Source organism: Phascolarctos cinereus, unplaced genomic scaffold (assembly GCF_003287225.1).
Source record: "Phascolarctos cinereus isolate Bilbo 61053 unplaced genomic scaffold, phaCin_HiC Scaffold_4;HRSCAF=312, whole genome shotgun sequence".
Taxonomy (NCBI): Eukaryota; Metazoa; Chordata; class Mammalia; order Diprotodontia; family Phascolarctidae; genus Phascolarctos; species Phascolarctos cinereus.
In genome coordinates, this window is record NW_027555847.1 from 678,481,366 (window position 1) to 678,500,685 (window position 19,320).

Below are 19,320 nucleotides of genomic sequence, written 5' to 3' on the forward strand. Positions count from 1 at the left end.
GTGTGTGTGTGTGTGTACACACGCACGTGAGCACATGCATGACAGCATGACGTTGAACCCTTTGCTCTCTGATTCAGCACCAGGAGCTTGGACCACAGTCATCAGGGTACCCAGAATGGAGTCAGGGCAGGGGAACTGGGCTAATAAGGGGCAGGAGGTAGAGAAGGGTCTAGGAAGGAGACAAATGGTTTCCCTTTGAGGAGCTGAGCAGCCATTCAGCTCCAGACTGAGGCAGGGATCCCATCATCTTGGGGGAGTGAGGAGCCCTTGCAGGGAGGAGTTGGAGGCTCTCGATGCCCCAGCACAGATTCCTGGGCCCCTTTGGTTTGTACCATGACAGTCGGGGACAGGCAGGTATAGATGGTGACTGTAGGATCACTGGCTTTGCCAGGATAAGTCTTTCCTTCCTCATCCATTGCCCTCCCTCCCAGCCAACATTCTGTAGCTCAGAAAGCCAGGATCGTTGAATTCGTCATGGCAGCCTGCTGTGGTGGAGAGACCCCTTGAATTAAATTGGGATCCTAGCTCTCCTACACACCAACTCTATCCAGAGGCAAGTAATTTCCCTTCTCTTGGTCTCAGTTTTCTCGTCTAAAAATGAAGCGGATAGACTTAGATGATCTTAAATGACCCTTCTAGTCCTAAATCCTAGGATTCTACTATGTTTTATGTCAGACAAACAATAATTCAAGTAGCATTTATGAAAAGGCTATGTGCCAAGCACTGTGTTAGATGCTAGAGATACAAAGGCAAAGACAGAATCATCCTTAACCTTGAGGAGTATACAATCCACTGTGGAGAGAGTGGAGAGGGATAACAGCATGAACACTGGGAAGTGAATACAAACTACAGGTGCTATCAGTGGCCTGGAAGGACACGTTCACCCACAAAAGAGCTTCAGCTCTGGGCTCAAGGGAATCTGTATTCACTCTTAGTCTGACCTCACTCAGGGAATCAGACTTTTTTTTTTTTTAGCTAGGCAATGGGGTTAAGTGACTTGTCCAGGGTCACAAAGCTAGTATTATGTGTCTGGGGCTGGATTTGAAATCAGGTCTTCCTGAATCCAGGGCTGGTGCTCTATCACTGCACCACCTAGCTGCCCCAAATCGGGTTTTTCTTATACTCTGGCTCATTGCCCCCACTTGGAGTAAACCCAGGAAAATCTTCCAATAAAGTTTAAACTGTCATGGATGTCTAGCATCCCCCCTAAAAGCAATTAACATGGTCTTTTCTCAAAAGTTACTTACTGCATAAAGTAATAAATATTGGTTATGGGACAGCTGTTTATTTCTTTCACAAAAAATGAGTGCTTAAAACATCAAAACATGTAAGTGGGAAGTGACAGATACTTCAAAGAAGAAACAGTAACCCATGACTCCTATTATACTCTCTCAGAAGGTGAAGACTCCCAGGAGATTTGTGTGACAGCTGAGCAGATATTTCACTTTCCTCTCTGACCGGAGATGCCTGAGCATCTCTTAAGTCCGGATCTCTTAATGAGCTAGGGCATTGGGTTCTTCAGCTGCAGAATCAGGTGGAGCACTTCTCCTCAGAGAAATGCTGCATTTGGAGTCATTACCACCTCCAAGAGGATTGCAGTTTGGTCTCCTGAACTTGGGGAAGAAAACTCAAAGAAGATGTAGCCAGGAACATATGGCCTAGTATAATGGAATCACCTAGTCAAGCAGAGATTCTTGAAGATATTCAGCTCTGACATTCTGTGTTCCAAGGGCCCTCCCAGACTTAAAAAGTCTCAACAAAGTTTATTTGGCATGGTTCTTAATGGCCTCCTGAATGTCATAAGAAAGCTTCCAGAAATCCATTTAGCCCATTTCTTAGAAATTCACTAAATTCACAATCATTTTGGGAGGCCCAGACCTGCCATAACTGGTAGGACTGGAGTTCACAATTCTTTTTTTTTTGCCTTTTTTTTGTTTATTTGTTTGTTTTTTGCTTTTTGGTAAGGCAATCGGGGTTAAGTGACTTGCCCAGGGTCACACATCTAGTTAAGTGTTGCGTGCCTGAGGCTGGATTTGAACTCAGGTCCTCCTGACTCCAAGGCTGGAACTCTATCCACTGTGCCACCTAGCTGCCCCCACAATTATTTCTAAATAAAAAGTTGTCCAAACAATCTTTGGCACAGTTATCATCTACTTGGCATTTATAAGTGCCTGTTCTAATGCAAAACAATTAGGGAAAAAAACAAAATTGAAATTGAAATAAATTAACAAAAGTGGAAGACAAAGGGAAAAAAAAGTCTGGTCTCTGAATGAGATCCCAGAGTATGTGAAACTATCCCCACAGGGCTTTGGGTTTTGAGGTCAACTGAAAGTCACCCTGTCACCCTCAGGTCACCAACTAAATGTCTTACATGTAAACTCTTTCCATGGGTCCTTCAGTACACAGGGCAACATGGACCCATCTCCAACATATTCCTGCCCATGCGTGGGATAATCCAGCCGGAGGCTGGACAAAATCTCTTCAGAAACTCCTTAAACACGTGGAGTATCCTATTTTTCTTTCCAATGAATCTCTTCAAAAACACAGGGAGTCTCAAATGGAGGTCTGAACTCACCCGATGATAAGACAAGCCGGAAAGCTGTACAAGAGAGCTAATAAACTCACTTGAGGCCCAAACACATTGTGGTTAGTAAGAACCGACTGTCTACACTGCAGATGAGCCTGCAGGATGCTCAGGGACTACCTCCAAAGAGTTACTATTGGAATGGGGGAGACAATATGTAAATAACCAGGTATCTACAAGATAGAACAGATGGGAGAAAAGATGGGAGGTGGTTTCCTAGGAGAAGTCTGGGGCCACTAGGAAGGGTCTCCTGAAGAATGGGAAGCTTCGAGCTGAGTCTTGGAAAAAGTAAGAGGGAGAGGGGAGGGAGAGGAGTGTTCCAGCTGTGGGAAATAACCATTGCAAAGGCACAGAGTTGGAAGATTGTAGTGTCCTGTTTGAGGGAAGAGCAAAGAAGCCTGTGTAGCTGGTTCATAGTGTGTGAAGAAGAATTAAAAGTCGGCTTGGATCAGGTTCTAAAGAATTTTAAATGTCAAATGTCAGTTTTTATATTTGAACCTGGGGCTAACAGGAAGTTACTCTGTGTGTGTGTGTGTGTGTAGGTGTGTATGACATAGATCTATGCTTTAGGAAGATTAATTTGACAGCTGAGTAGAGGATGGATTGACACGGGGAAAGCCCTGAGGCCAGGAGACCTGTTAGCAGGTCTAGGTGGAAAGTGATGAAGGCTTGAACCAGGGCTGTGGTTGTTTTTGTGGCCAGAATTTATAGGTTCCAGAGAGGTGGTGGCATTATTCAAATCTGCATTGCATATTTCTAATGAACTGGAACAAATGACCACATCTTAAAAATTATAACTTTTTTTTAAAGGCAATTGGGGTTAAGTGACTTATCCAGGGTCACACAGCTAGTAAGTGTCAAGTGTTTGGTCTGAGGCCACATTTGAACTCAGGTCCTCCTAACTTCAGGGCTGGTGCTCTATCCACTGAACCACCCAGCTGCCCCCATTTGACATTTCTCGTTGAAAAAGGAGTGGCTTTTTTAGCTCTGTTATCTTCCTTTGAATATGAACCCTGACCTTCTCTATCCTCATAGTAACTATCTGTGGCTGGGTTCCTTCTCCTTTGTTTACTCATCTTTATTTATTTATTTGTTTTTGCAGCTATTATATGTAATCAAATTGTATGTATGCAATCAGACTGTAGTCCTGAGGCATGGGGAATGATGCTCCAAGCCTCAGGTCCTTCTGGCTGTTATTTGCTGAGGTCTATCTTGGGCCCAACCTTGGGCTCTCCTCTCTATTCCTAAGCCACGGGCAGGGCCCCTAGCCCGACTGTCCCACAAATGATCTTCCTCCCTGTGCTCTCTTTGGTGGCTGCAAACTACAGCTGTCCTCTCTGCCCTAGAACTGAAACCAGGGACTCAGCTCTCCTGCAGGTGCCCACAGCCATCAGGGTCCCTGCCCCTGGCTGCCGCACTCACCACGTGTGTGCTAGTGTCCTCTCCCTGCAGCCACAGCCCGGACGCGTCTGGTCAGCACGGCTGCGCTTGGTGTCCCTCCACAGAGGAAGGTCCTTTAATCTTTTCCTCTGGCTCAGCCATCAGACCCCAACACTGTCTGCTAGCTGAAAATTTCTAAGGCTGAGGCTGTCTCTCAACCCAGCTGCCCCCAAGGCTTGAGATTTGTTGATTGGAGCTGGCCTGGAGGTGTTTACTCTTTTCTCAGGCCAAACCTCTGCTCCAGGAGCAGTCTTTCGTGGAATCTTCACAAATTGTCTTAGGAGAGCAATGGCTTTACTCTATGTTTATTTCTGCTGGTCCGAGGTGATGTATTGTCTTTTTTTTTTTTCCCAGAGGACATTTAGAGAGCTGAAAGTTTTCTGAATTACTCGACCATCTTCCTAGAATCTTCTCCTAATGGACAACTCTCAAGGAGTTTATCTAAGAAGGGAGGAAGGGGGATGGGAGGGCCAAATGAAGGAGATGAGGCAGCCAAACAGTTGAGGTCCAGTCTCAGGGTCACCTAGGCAAGCTTGTGTTATCTTGGCCACATGCAAGTAGCCGCCGCAGCTGCTGCTGGGGAAGGAAGAGGGAGAGAGAAATCTCCTTTGCCCCAGCTGGAAGTCCAAGGGAGAGCAGGTGTTGACTGTGTCCCAACAAAGAGGCCATCTGGAAGGGCCTGAAGCCATCTCTCCTCGCTCTTTATAGCTCTTAGGGTGGATGGCTCTTTCTGGTTCAGTCACCAGTGATGTCTGACGCGCGCCCCCCCCCCCATGACAGTGATCATGGCACCAACCGAAAGCTATTGCTCATGTATGTAAGGAGCTAGATCATGTCTCACCCCACAGAACCCTAAGCTGGGCTCCAGTGAAAGTGTTCTAGTCCAACCCATGTAAACACCAAGTCATTTCAGGATGTGGGGGTGGGCACAGAACATTAACAACTTCAGAGGAATCAGCAAAGTCTTTGTATAGGAAGCAGAGCTTAAGGGAAGCCAGGCACCATGGCAGGTACATTAAAATGTCCAAAATGAGAGTCCCTACCTTCACCAAGCTTACATGCTGTTGGATAATAATAATATAGTAGCTCTCATTATAGAATTTTAAAAATGTCCAAGGGCACCTGGTTCAACTCCTGACCAAAGCATGTGGCTTTTTCAGCATTACCTATAGGTAAGAGTTATCCAACTGGTGTTTTCTCCTGGGACAGCCCATCATATTGTAGGATGACTCTGATCATTAAAGAGTTCTTCCTCCTTGTGACTTCCCAGCCTTTCAGTTGCTCCTATTTCTCCCCTCTGAGGCAAAGCAGAATAAATCCAAGCCCTTTCCCATATAGCAGCTGTCAAGGTGCTTGAAGACCTCTCACAGGACCCATCCCCTGCCCCCATCCCCACCTTTCCAGGCTAATAGATCCTTGAGAACTCTTATGGTGTGATCTCCAGTCTCTTTACTATCCTGGCCAATCAATATATATTTATTAAGGTCTACTATATGCCAAGCATGGGGATGGAGAGAGGGTGTGATTTCATTGGCATTGCAAACTCCCAGGTGAAGAAAGACACTCTGCTAATGCACATCAGGACCATCTCTAGAAGTTATAGTCTTAGAGCACAGAAGTTAAATGACTTGCCCAGGGTCACATAGCCAGTATGGGTCAGAGGTAGCATTTGGACTTGGATTCAGAAGTGGGACCTGCCCCAAGAGGGTACAGATGCAAAGACACCAAAAAATGGCCCCTAACCTCAAGCAAGGGTTTTACCTTCTGTTGGGGAAAAATAACCCTAACACTAATTGCTGTTTGCCTTAGTTCCTCATCTGGAAAATGAGGATAATAATAACACTTAGTTCCCAGAGTTGTTGTGAGGATAAAATGAGATAGCACTTAAAAAGTGCTTTACTACCCTTAAAGCGCTATTGAAATGATAGCCATTATAATTATCATGTAAGCATAGGGTCCTCTCTGTTCTTCAAGTAGTCACTGTCCTTCCTGAAATGTGCCACCTAGAACTGAGCAATCGTGCTTCTCATGTGATCTGTCTCTGGTCCTGGACCTTCAGCCTCTCACTGCGTCTTACAGTCACTGGCTTTTTTGGCTATCTCCTGTCAATGCGATGGCTTATATCACATGGAGCTTGCAGTCCCTCAGATCTTTTCCCATATTTCTATAGCACTTCACAGATGACAAAATGCTGTCCTCACAAAAATCCTGAGGTTTTTTTTTGAGGCAAGTCCAAGTATTATGTCCCCATTTTACAGATGAGGAAACCAAGGGAGTAGAAATTGTAAACCTAAAATTACACAGCAGTGAGATGATGGGAGATTTGGAGCTGCAAACCAGGAAGTGTAGGAGTCAAGTTTAAGTGTCTCTCCTGTATTAAAGGGCACAGGAGAAGGTGTTCATATGGACTCTGGCTGCTGGAGCACCTGTCTCCTGTTCCCAAGGGGCCTTCCTTAGGGAGATAGGTTGGCACAGGAGCTGTAGACATTGTACAAGCAGGCCCTAGCTAATCATGTACCCCTGACCTTAACCGGTGCCTTAGCGAGGCAGTGTGGTATAGGGGGAAGAGCCATGACATTGGAATCAAAGAACGTGATTTGGAATCCCGGCTTGTCGTTGTGATCTTGAGAAAGTCAAATCTCTTCTCTGAGTCTCAGTTTCCTCATCTGTAAAATTAGGGGTTTTTTTTCCAGCTCAAAACCCTAGAACAGTGATCCCTCCAGGACCGACCCCAGCCTGTCGCCTGTGGATGCCTCACTTCCCCATTGCTCTGTTCCTCCTTTGCTCAGAGACTCTGGCGAGGACAGGGCCCCAGTTGTGCTGAAGCAGGGCTTTAGCTACTTCCCCTCCTTCCTGGGGGTAGGACTGGGGATTCCCAGGCTGAGCTGTCTCTAACCTTCCCAGCCTCAGATTCCCAGCTGGGAGCCACCAGTTTTAAGTAAGATTAGAAGGAAAGAAGGCAGGGAAATAGTTAGGAGGAAAAGGGAGGAAAATGGTTACTCTTCCCCCACATTTAGGGTTAGAGTCAGTGTAAGGAGTCAGAAAGACTCCTGCCCTCAGGAAGCCCCTGTTTGGAGAAGGGAGACCAAGCCCCTGCCAGAAGGCATCCTCACTCTGAGAGGAGAGAATCTTGCCTTGTGGGAACCATGAGGGGACTTGGTCCTGTCCTCTGGGACCCTCCTGGTTTGAGGAGGAAGACAAAGGCCTTGTGCTCTGTCTGAAGGGAAACCTGGTCTCTGCCCTTGGGCACCCTTGGGTTCCAGAAAACATCATTCCACCAACAAGCAATGGGCCAGGCACTACGTCGGGCCCTGGGGATACTGGGCAAAGACAAACAGGCCTTGTCTTCAGGAGCTTACATCTAACTGGGGAAGAAGCAGCCTTGTAGAAATGCAAAATATATGCCAAGGGGCAGCTAGGGGGTGCAGTAGATAGAGCACCGACCCTGGAGATAGGAGGACCTGAGCTCAAATCCGGCCTCAGACACATAACATTTACTAGCTGTGTGACCCTGGACAAGTCACTTAACCCCTAGTGCCTCACCAAAAAAACAACAAAAAACATATACCAATATATACTCTGGGGACACTCTGTGTGTATATGTGTGCTTTTATATATATATGTGTGTGTGTATATATAAACTATATATATATACACATATATGTATATCTATCCCTATATATATTCTACGTATATGCATATAGGCACACGTATATATGTGTGTATATATCAGTAAATAAAAGCTAATACACTAAATAAATACAAAATAATATGGGAGGGAGTGTTATAGAAATTAAGTTCTTTGAGATCCAGAGCTATTTCCTTTTCATTTTTGCATCTCTCAGGGTCTAGAATATTGCCTGGCAAATAGTAGGCAATTTATAAATACTTATTGACTTATTAGTTGATTGGCCAATTGCCAGGGAGGGGAAGAGAACAAGTATTTATTAAGCCCCTGCTATGTGCCAGGCACTGTGCTAAGCACTTTATAGATGTTATCTCACCAAATCTTTATGCACAAAAAACCCCCCAAGAGGCAGATGCTGTGATTATCTTCATTTTACAGATGAGGAAACTGAGGCAGACAGAGGTTAAATGATTTGTCCAGGGTCAAACGGGGCATCTGACACTGGATTTGAATTCATTTTCCTGACTCCAGGCCTAGCACTCTACCTACTTTGTCATCCGGCTGGTTCCAGCAAAGAATCCGGGGGAAGGGAGGGAGAGGAGATTATGGAAGGCCTTGATTAAGAAGTGTTCCTTCAGCTGAGCCTTGAAGGAAGACAGGGAATGAGGAGGGAGACCATTTCAGGCATGGGACTGTCCGTTCAAAGGAGCAGAGGTGGGTGAAAGAATGTTGAATAAGGGTCACAGTTTGGCTTGAGTATCTGTGAAGGAAGGTAATAGGAAATAAGTCTAGGAAAACAGGTCAGAACAAAATGGTGAAGGACTTTAAATGACAGGCCACTTGGTATTTCATTCAAGAGACAAGAATGAAGAAAAGGGAGTCATGGAACCTTCCTGAGCAGCAGAGTATAGTCAGATCTGTGCTTTATGAAAATCTATCTGGCAGCTGGAGGAAGAGTGAATTGGACAAGAAGAAGCTGTATTGGGGGAGACTGGTCAAGAAGCTATTTGGAGAGTCCAGGAAAAGGTTGATGAGGGCTTGAACAGAAGTGATGCCTGTAGGAGTGGAGAGAAGGGGGTGGGTCACCTGCTCTGAGGACACTAGCTCTTCAGAGAATTCCTTGTCTGAAGAAAAAGACAAAAGTTACCCAGAATAGAGCGTCCCCTCAAACTTCCCGCAGTTTGCTGTGGCCATACTGGGAACAGGTAGTCCTGGGGGCCCTTGAGAATGAGTTATTACTCCAGTCCAATCCTCTCACTTTTCAGATGAGGAAAGTTAGCTTGTTCTCCCATCCCTACCTACAGCCTATGCCTCAGGTGGCCCAGCTTTCAGCAAAAGTCCATTTGGGGCAGGAAGATCAACCTCAGAGGTGAAGAAACAGGGTCTTCCCTATCCCTGAGCCCAGTGAAGCCTGAGCCTAGACCCCAGATTGGCTGAACTGCCCTTTCCCTTCCCCTTCAGACTGTGAGAACTGTGGCTTCTCTGAGGGCTGGGGACAGAAAGGGGGAAGGGACAGAGGATGAAGGGGGAGGGACCCAGGGGACTTGTCCTCTTCATCCCTCCAGTCTTACCAATAACAGCGGCTCTGCCTGTTCCTCTTCTCTCCCAGCAGGGAACCTCCCTGGGTTGCTGAAAGAGGCCAAGAAGGAGCTGGCCCTCAGGAAGCCACCTTTGACTCTGGACTCTAGCCAGGTGAGCTGCTCCCTCCCTTCAGCGGTGTCCACATCTTTGGAAGGGGTCATCTAGCCCTTCCAGCCTAAGGAGGCAGGGAAGAGGGTGTGAGGAGGGGATCTTCAAGGATCTCGAGGGTTGGGCATCTGAGCCTGAACAGCAATGGGATGCTCAATTCTCTCCCCATTCCGCCAGTGAGTTTCCCTTCCTTCCCTCTCCCCAGCCTGGGCAGGAAAGCCAAGGCTCTGCGTGTAGGGGAGCAGCACACCCCGCTGCTGCCTGGCTTCCCGGGGCACAGGTGGTCAGGCAGGTTGCATGAGCATTTTAGGGTTGTTGTGTGGGCTGTGGGCTAAAGGGTAGGGCTAGGGAAGGAGTGTCCCCGTTTTTGGAGCAACTGCTTCAGTCGCTTTTGGGCTGGGATGGGTGTGTGGAGGTGGTAATGAGGGGCAGACGGGACCTGCTTTTAGCCCACAGTTGGGAGCCTGAGGCTCATCCCAGGCTCAAGAGAATTCTAAGGCCTGGCTTTCTGTGTCTCCTTAGGCTGCCGGGATGCAGGCTGCTGGGGCCTGGCTCCCCCTTCTGCTGCTGTGTCTGCTCCTGCTGCTGCATGCCTCCAAGGGCCAGAACCTGACTCAGAACTGCAGCCAGGACTTATGCAACAAGACTTGCGGTTGGCAAAACTGCTCTGACCACAAACTCTCCGCCGGGCCCATTGTGGGCATCACCATGGGCTTGGTGCTGCTGCTAGCCGGGGTCGTTGTGGGGACCGTCCTGGGGATCCGCAGGAAACGGCGCTGGGTTGGCCCTGAGACCTCTTCTTGGAAGCCTTCGGAAAGCGGCTCTGCCCCGGGCTGGCAACCCCATTATAGCAGCCGGAGTGTCGGGCAGTTCACTGCGGCCACTACCCCCAGCCCCTCGGCTGCCCCAGGCCCAAGCAACCCTGGGGCTCTGCTCTATGAGAACTTGTTTCTGGGCTCCCAGCCCAGCAGTCAGAGCCCGAATCCCAGTCCGAGCCGGTGAGTGACCAGCCTTCACTCTGTTTCTCCCAGAGATCCGCTTCTCATCCTCCCTCCCACTTCTCCTTCAGGCTTCAAGTAGATGAACCGACATGCATGTAACCTTTTTCCTATGACCCTCACAATTACTCTGTGCCCTCTAAGAGCTTTAAATGCCAACCAGAGGAGTTTTTTAATGCTAGAGGCCAACCCATTTTATAGGTAAGGAGACTGAGTCCCAGAGAGAGATCGAAGGTCACACAGCAGCAGTTTCAGCACTCATCTCCAAGATTTGCACAATGTTCTGCTCTTGTTTTACTTGTTAAGAGAATAATTACCTTAAATGAATCTCTAACTGGTGATATAATTTTCGAGGAATCTTTTTCAGGGTGAATCAGAAGGGATGGACCCATCAACCCTTATCCATATCCCCTAGTACCCAATGGGGTTAGGCACGGCTGAAACATGGTGTGACAGAGAGTTCTGGAATAAGAGTCAGAAGATCTGGGTTCGAGTCCTTGCTTTTCTGCTCTCATTTACCCTTCCTGGACCTCAGTTTTTTCATCTGTAAAATGGTTAGGCTGTCAGACTAAATCAGAGTCTCAAAGCTGGCAGGGACCTTGGAAGACCCCTAGTCCAGCCTCTTCCTGAGCTCGATCTCACTCTGTGGTATTGCTTGACATGTGGCCATCTCAGGCTCATCTCCACGAGCTCTGGAGGAAATCCATTTCATTATTGTTCAGTTTATGTGGGAATGGGAACTACTTAGATCTGCCTCCATAGCTAGCCCCCCTGGTTCTGGGACCAAGCAGAGTAAGTTGAGTCCCTTCCAAATGACAGCCCTTTACACACTTGAAAACAGTTATCATGGGCCCCCTCCTCCATGATAGCATCTCTTCTCCAGGCTAACCCCAGGTCATGCACCTGAACCTTTGTTTCTGGTTCCCTCCCCATTCTGGTTGCCCTTCTCTGGACACCTCCAGTTTTTGATATCCTTGCTAAAATGCAGCTGAATTCCATATTTCTCATGTGGTGTGAGCAGAGGACAGAGAAGAGCCAGGCTAGCACATCCGTCTCCCACATTATGCCTCTTAAAGAAACCTGAAGTTGCAGTTAGCTAGGACCTGAGGTCACTTCTGGCTCTGAACTGCTGCTGGAAGGCTCCTTCCTGATGATAATAGATATCATGCTGGAAGGTACTTCAGCGATTATTCTCCAACCCTTTCATTTTTCAGTTGAGGAAACAGGGATGGAGAGCATAGGTGACTTGCCCCAGGTTTCTGGGGTTTTATTCAGGCAATCCCCACCCCCAACTCTTCCAGGGCCATAGCACAAGTTGCAGAGGGGTCCTGGGAGGGTCCCAGTACAGTGACTCTTTGGAAGAGGGAAGGAGTCAGCCCAGACCTAGCCTTGTTTCGCTCTCTCAAACCTTGGCCAGGCAGGGTGGTATAATAGACAAAATGAATGCTTGATTTGAGGCCCAGAAGTTTGAATCCTGCTTCTGTACTAACTGTGTGACCTTGTGTATGTCACTTAATTTCTCTGAACTTTAGTTTCCTCATTTGTAAAAAGGAAGGGGTTAGATTAAATGACCTCTGAGGGCCTGAGTTAAAATCTAGCCTCAGACGCTTACTAGCTTTTGTGACCCTGGGCAAGTCATTTAACCCTGTTTGCCTCAGTTTCCTCATCTGTAAAAAGAGATTGAGAAGGAAATGGCAAACCACTACAGTATCTTTGCCAAAAAAACCTCAAATGTGGTCACCAAGAGGGTCACAAATGGGGTCATAAAGAGTTGGATGCGACAGAAAACCATTGAACATCACAAGGTCCCTTCTTCCAGCTCTAAATCTGCAGTCACTCAGTCCACAAGAAGGCCAGAATAAGTTTCATTTCCTCTCTGGCTTCCCCCCAGCCCAGCCCAGCCCAGCCCAACACTTTCCTAACATCTGGCTTGTCTTTCCTTTTCCAAGCAGAGGGGCTTCGCCAGATCCCGAGGCCCTCTACATGAACTATGAGGACAGCTCCAGGGCTGAGCATCCTATCTATGGCAACGTGAATAATCTGACCTGCATCCCAGATCCCCAAGCGTCCCATCATCCCGAGGCTGAGGATGAGGATGAATACGTGGTACCAGGGTGCTGAACTCGCCAGACCGGGAATCCCAGCTCCAGGGACCCAAGGCCAGCACCTAGACTCGGCCGGATTTTATGCGAATCAGCCAGCCAGCCGGGAACTGAAGAGAGTTTGGGCAGCCCCGAAAATGTAATAGAAATTCGGTATAGGCGGAAATATCTCCTCCCCTCCCCCGCCCCACCTCCCTTCCTTCTTTCTCCAGGGTTCAATTTTGATCACCAAAGCCGCTCTGGTCTCCTTTCTACCGCAGAGGAGAGCTGACCAAACCGGAAGCCACCCCTCCCTCTTTGCTGAGCTTGGGCTCCAAAAAGGGAAAGAGAGCCGGGCGTAACTGTGACCTGCGAACCGGACTTCGCGGGCTGCTGTGGGGGCAGGGTGAAGGTATGAAGTGCTGGGGCTTCCTCGCCAGCAGCAACTGGGAGGGCTTTGTGCCCCATTACCATCCCCTACGTTCCGGGGTGGGGGGGGGGCGTGCAGGCCAAGTTGGGAATCCAGGGCCAGCGGGAAGAAGGACGCCCCTCCCCATAGATCTGCCAGCAGCCCCTCCGTGACATAGAATTCAGCAAACATTTGTTAAGCACCTCCTGTGCACCAGGTACTGTGCACCAGGTACTGTGTTTAGTGCTGGCAATACCGAGACAAGAAAGAAAAGGAAAGAAAGAAAGAAGTAGTCCCTGCTTTCAAGGTGCTAATTAGGTACATATATAAGAAGATATAACTATATACAATATATGATTATATATCATATAATATAACATCTCTCCTCAAGGAGATATGAGACAATGGCTATCATGGCTGATTGAATCAATAGAGAAGGTTTTTTAAGGATGAGAGAGATATGGGGATGTTTTCCACAGCAGGGAAGAGGGGAGAGAGATCAAAGATAAGAGAGAATTGGGATGATAAAGGGGGCATGGTACTGGAGAAACTGGGAGGGTATGGTTCAAGGATGAATGTTTGGAGGAGAGGCTATCTCTTCAATGGAGTAAAAGCAGAGATAGTTGGGAAAGGTGTCCAAATGATGTGAGGTAAGGAGGAGGGGACAGAGGTGAGCCACAGGTTACACACTCCTGGACTTTCAGACTCTCACTTTGGCAGCTCTGTGTAGAATGGTTTGGAGAGGGGAGAAGCTGGAGGCAGGAGATTAAGGGGCTTTTGCAGTGATCCTGGTGGAGCCTCTCTCTATGGTAGGGGGTGCCTGGCATTTCTCAGGCAGATTGCTCTAGAATCACACAATTTTCTAAGTTCCCTGGTAGCCTAGGGAATCCAACTGCTGGCATAGGTCAGAGTGTAGAGAAGTGAGGGCCCATACAACTTTGGTAAAATTAATAGAATTAGACACCCAACTTCTTCTCGGGTGCTACTGGGAGACAGGACTTTGTGGTATGGACTTCTCCATTTGGAGCTGGAGGACCTGGGTTCAAATCCCAGTTCCACCTATATAATTTTGAGAAATCACTTTTTTCCTCTGTGGGCCTCAGTTTCCTCATCTGTAAAATGGGGTTGGACTGAAAGGTTTCTGAGATTCCTTCCAGATAGAAACCTATGATCCCAGGATAGCTATCATTTCCATGAGGCTGTCCACAACAACCCTGAGATGCATTAAATAGTATTATTCCCATTTTACAAATGAGGAAATTGAGACTTAGGATAAGTGGCTTTATTTTATTTTATTCTGAACTTAACAAAACTCAAATAAAATGAGCATTTCCATATGCAATGTAGGCAAGATAAGATACCATACACTGAGGTCCTTTCTTGAGGTAAACTGCCAAGCATTCAAACTCTGCTGTAGAGACCACAACCCCGATGGGCTGGCTACATTGCTTGAATGCAAAACTCATGCTTGCCAAAAAGACTATTTTATGGAGAACTCACACAAACGTTCACATGGTGGTCAGAAAAAGAGATACAAGGAAACCTTCAAGGTCTCTCTTAAGAACTTTGGGATTGCATGTCACTGGCACAGGACCACCAAGCATGGCATGCCCTCATCTGAGAGGGTGCTGTGCTTTATGAGCAAAGCAGAATTGAAGTAGCTCAAATAAAACTCAAGATGCGCAAATTTAGAGAATCCACCCCAAATGTTCCCATGGACTATTTGTGCCTGACTGGTGGTAAAGCATTCTGAGCTTATACTGGTCTGATCAACCGCAGTCGCACACACTGTAACTTGAGTCTGTATTGTATTTCATGTATAATACATGAAACTGTGAATCTCTATTAGATAAAGCCTGAGATTAAGGTTCACGAAATTATCCTTGGGATTTGAATCCAAGTTTTTTCTGACTTGAAATCTAGTTATCCATCCGTGACATCATTCAAAAGCATTGAAAGCAGAAAGACCCACTGTTCTCTTACTACTCTTGGACAGGCTGGCTTGAACTCAAATTCTATTCTAAGCCTGAGGGCACATTTTAGAGGGGAACCCCACCCCTACTGTGACCCCTCACCCCCCCTGCCAGGAGTGAAGCCTGCAGTGGCTCCTGTGAGTGGTGCACCTGGAGGCAGCGGGCCACAGTCCTGGGCTCTTTCACAGGCCCTTGGGATGGAAGCTAGCTTCTCCAGGGTCACCAGTGACCCTGCCCCAGCCACACACTAGCTCACTAGGTGCCTGAGCTCTCTGCATGTATGTCTCCAGCCAGAGTAGCTTAATCCCTTGACTCTTCCTGACCAGCCACCTGGGTCCTTCAGCTCCTGGGTCCTTTTTCCTTCCATCTGGCACTGTGGTCCCCTCCCACCTCCACAGCCTGAGGGTTTGGGATTCTCCATACTTGGGAGGATGGTGAGATCAGTGCAGCCACCTGAGGGACCTTGGATAAGTAATATAACCTCTCTGGGCCTCAGTTTCCCCATCTATAAAATGAGTGGATTAGACTAGATGACCTCTAAGGTCCCTTTCAGCTCGAAATCTACAACAGGAATGTCAATATCAACACCCCCACAAGTTGGTATTATCTCCATTTTATAGATGAGGAAATTAAGAGGGATGTCAGTATTAACAACTCCACAAAGCTGGCATTATCTCCATTTTATAGATGAGGAAATTGAGGTTTCAAGAGGACAGCTAAGTGACACAGGGAGAATTTGAACCAATCAATCATTCAGTCAATAAACATTAGGTGTCTACTATGTGCCAGGCACTGTGATAAGTGTTGGGGACACTAAAAAAGACAAAAGACAGTCCCTCAGGGAGCTTAAAATCGAATGGGGAAACAACATGCAAACAAATATATACAAAGCAAACTACGTACAAAGTAAATAGGAAATAATTGACAGAGGGAAGACATTTGAATTAAGAGGGGTTGGAGAAGGCTTCCAGTAAAAGATGGGATTTTAACTGAGGCTTCAAGGAAGCCGGGGAGATCAGCAGGTGGGGTTGAGGAAGGAGAGTGTTCTAGGCATGGAGACCAGCAGAAAAAATGCCTGGAGCCAAGTGTCTTGTTCAAGGAATAGCCAAGAAGCTGGTGTCACTGGATTAAAGAGTACATGGCAGGGAATAAGGTGTAAGAAGATTGGAACACAGGTCTTGACTCCAGGTCCAATTCTCTAGCCCTGTGCAATGACTTGACCCAGGCCAAACGGCCAGTTAGTGATAAAGTAGGGCTGGACTCCACTGTGAATGTGATACTCAGAGATGAGAAAGCTTTACTCAGGTTTTAAGGCCTCAGGGAATCCTTCCCCTGCCCCAGCCTGCAGATTCTTTTTTTGTTATTGTTTTGTTTTTTAATTTTTAATTTCTCCCCAATTATGTGTAAGAACACTTTTTAAAAACATTTTTTTAAAAATTTGAATTCCAAATTCTAGCCCTTCCTTCTTCCCCTCCCCACCTTGAGAAGGCAATAAATTTGATATAGATTTTATATCAGTCACACAAAACACATTTCCATATTAGTCATGCTGTGGAAGAAAACACAGACTAAAAAACCAGAGCAACAAGAAAAATAAAGAAAGTTTTAAAAAAAGTATATTTTGATCTGCATTCAGACTCCATCAGTTCTTTCTCTGGAGGCAGATGGCAATTTTCATCATAATTCCTTTGGAGTTGTCTTGGATCTCGTATTGCTGAGAATAGCTAACTCGTTCACAGTTGGTCATTGTACAATGTTGCTGTTACTGTGTACAATGTTCTCTTGGTTCTGCTCACTTCACTTTGTATCAGTTCATGTAAGTGTTTCCAGGTTTTTCTGAAAGCATCCTGCTAATCATTTCTTATAGCACAATAGTATTCCATCACAATCATATAACACAACTTGTTCAGCCATTCCTCAATTGATGGACATCCCTTCAATTTCCAATTCTTTGCTACTACTAAAAGAGCTACTGTATTTATTTTTGTCCATATAGGTCCTTTTCCTTTTCCTTTGATCTCTTTGGGATACAGACCTCGTAGTGGCATTTCTGGGTCAAAAGGTATGCACAGCTTTATAGCCCTTTGGGAATAGTTCCAAATCTGCTAATTCTTTATCTGCTGTGCTGAGCTGTAGTAAAAGGGCACTAGAGCCTGGCTTCCTTCTCAGTCTGCCAAGGCCACACTGACTCTGAGCCTTGAGGTTTGGCTTTAAATTCCCCTGGAATGTTTTTTCAATGTGGTTAGCATGAAGCAGGAAGGTTGCTAAATATCAGCCAGGGGTCAGGGAGAAGCTCCCCCTTCCCCTTGGTAGTGCCTCACTGACCCTCGAATTGGGTCCTATGGCCCTCCAGGCTGTCCTGCCTTCAGCTTCTTCTGAGCTCATTCTCCTAGGTCTGAATCACGAGTCTGTGTGGGGCCCTACTCTGTCCTCTTACATCATTCTTCCTGTGACCCCCCTGCTACTTCCTTTTGTGTTACCATCTAACTTCTCCTTGGGTGTCCTCTCCCCATGTGTGTCCCTCTGCCACTTCCCTTCTGGATCCCATCCCCATCTTCACAAATCCCCAAGGCCCTTATGCTGACCCGTGATTGACCAAAGCCTTGCAGTTTGACCTCATATCCAGGTCTGCTTTCCTTGAGGAGCTCCATGTTTTTCTATGAAAACTACTCCTCTTGCTCTTCCAAGACTAGTGCACCCAGCTTTGAACTATCAATGATAGGAATATAAAGTAATTTTTAAAAAATATATTATCAACAATTACTTCTACAAGCTTTTGAGTTTTAATTTTTTCTCCCTCTCCCTTCCCACCTCTCTCCGCTAGACGGCGTGCAATCTCATATAGGCTATACATATATACATTCCTATTAAACATATTTTCACATTAGTCATGTTGTAAGTAAGAATTAGAACCAATAGGAGGAACCACCAGAAAGAGGAAACAAAACACAACAGAAGAAAAAAATAGCAAATAGTATGCTTCGATCTGCATTCAGACTCCATAGTTCTTTCTTCTTTATGGACAGCATTTTCCATCATGAGGCCTCTGGAGATGTCTTAGATCCTTGTATTGCAGCTACAACATGGCTGTTACTGTGTACCATGTTCTCCTGGTTCTACTCACTTCACTCAGCATCAGTCCATGCAAGTCTTTCCAGGTTTTTCTGAAGTCTGCCTGTTCATCATTTCTTATAGCACAGTAGTAGGAATATAAACTCGGAGTGAAGAGAATTGACTCTTACTATTGGAAGGATCCTCAAAAGTTGCCCGGTACCTTCACTTCCTTGTAGAGAGGAGGAAACTGAAGGTTGGAGAGGGACCTTGATCATTGGTTCAATGTCACAGAGCCAGTATGTGGTAGAGTCAGGACTGAATCCTAGGTCTTCTGACCCCCAGACTCCATGGTAAACTGAGGCAAAAGGTGGGTAGAGTCAGCCAACCCAATGTGGTGAGCTGGATTCTTGATCACCATGGAAGCTCCCTCCTTCAATGCAGAGCTCAACCCTCTAAACTTTATAAGCCGGAAAAATTGAGGAGTGGTGACAAACTTCTCCTTGGTGATGTGGGTCATCAGAGGACAAGCAAGGGTCATTGCTAGACTGATGCTCAGAGTCTTTCCAAACTGGTAGTTTCAGCCAGAGTGTGGGTCCCACCAAATAGCCTTCAGAGTCAACTCTTGGTTGTCAATAGCATATCATGAAACACACTTCCCACTTGTTGGGAGATGTGGGGGATTGCGGATGCAAAAAGCTGTATACATTGTCAGACACGGTTACTTTGTCGATGGATATTTTCATTATAAAGAAGGATTCTATGGTGTGGTGGTGAGAATTTCAGTGTAAAAAACAAAATGCATCAGTAAAATAAAATTTAAAAAAAGGCAACCCAGGCTAATTGCCCCACCACTGGGCCATGACCCACAGGACCCCGGGATCAGTAAAATAGGGGAATAGTCTGAGAGCAGATTAATGAGTCGTTGGGGAGACCTTTGGAAAAGGGATGATAGCATATAAGATCATGGCCGATGATTGTTAGAACGGCTCAAGGATGACTGTGCACTTGGTGGAGTGCCCCAGCAGCCCATGTTTGGCTAATGTCCTGCTTTCTGCAACCTGCAAAAAAAGCAGGCTTTTGCCTTTTTTTTTTTTTTGCTAGGCAATGGGGTTAAGTGACTTGCCCAGGGTCACACAATTAGTAAATGTTTTATGTGTCTGAGGCCGGATTTGAACTCAGGTGCTGTGCTACCTCGCTGCTCCCAGGCTTTTGCCTTTTTAATCAATCAATAAACCAACCAACCAGCTGATTAATTAATTAACCAGCAAGGCCATATAGAATAAAATTTGGCCACTAGGTGGCCCTGCCTTCAAGTCATAGCCCAAATGGTTTTTCTCAGAGAGGATCTGGTGATATGTTCATTCACTGGTTTCCCCAAAAGTGGTATATGTTCCTTGCTTACCTGAGGGCACTTACCTACCTGCTCTCAGACTATTCCCCTATCTTACTGCTCTTAGGATCTTG

The 19,320-nt window shown here is 46.5% G+C and overlaps 1 protein-coding gene across 2 annotated transcripts; it reads left to right on the forward strand.

Annotated features, from left to right (window-relative positions):
• Positions 1-9,113: 9,113 nt before the first annotated feature.
• On the forward strand, positions 9,114-16,419 carry LRRC25 (leucine rich repeat containing 25). 2 transcript variants are annotated; one of them, XM_021009088.2, is made up of 3 exons: positions 9,114-9,344; positions 9,864-10,339; positions 12,292-16,419. In XM_021009088.2, the coding sequence occupies exons 2-3, from the start codon at positions 9,873-9,875 to the stop codon at positions 12,458-12,460; spliced, it is 636 nt and encodes a 211-aa protein (XP_020864747.1). In that variant the 5' UTR covers positions 9,114-9,344; positions 9,864-9,872; the 3' UTR covers positions 12,461-16,419. The 2 variants fall into 2 exon arrangements, with proteins under 2 accessions (XP_020864747.1, XP_078010277.1); XM_078154151.1 differs by having other exon boundaries at positions 9,184-9,344; positions 12,289-16,419.
• Positions 16,420-19,320: the final 2,901 nt, after the last annotated feature.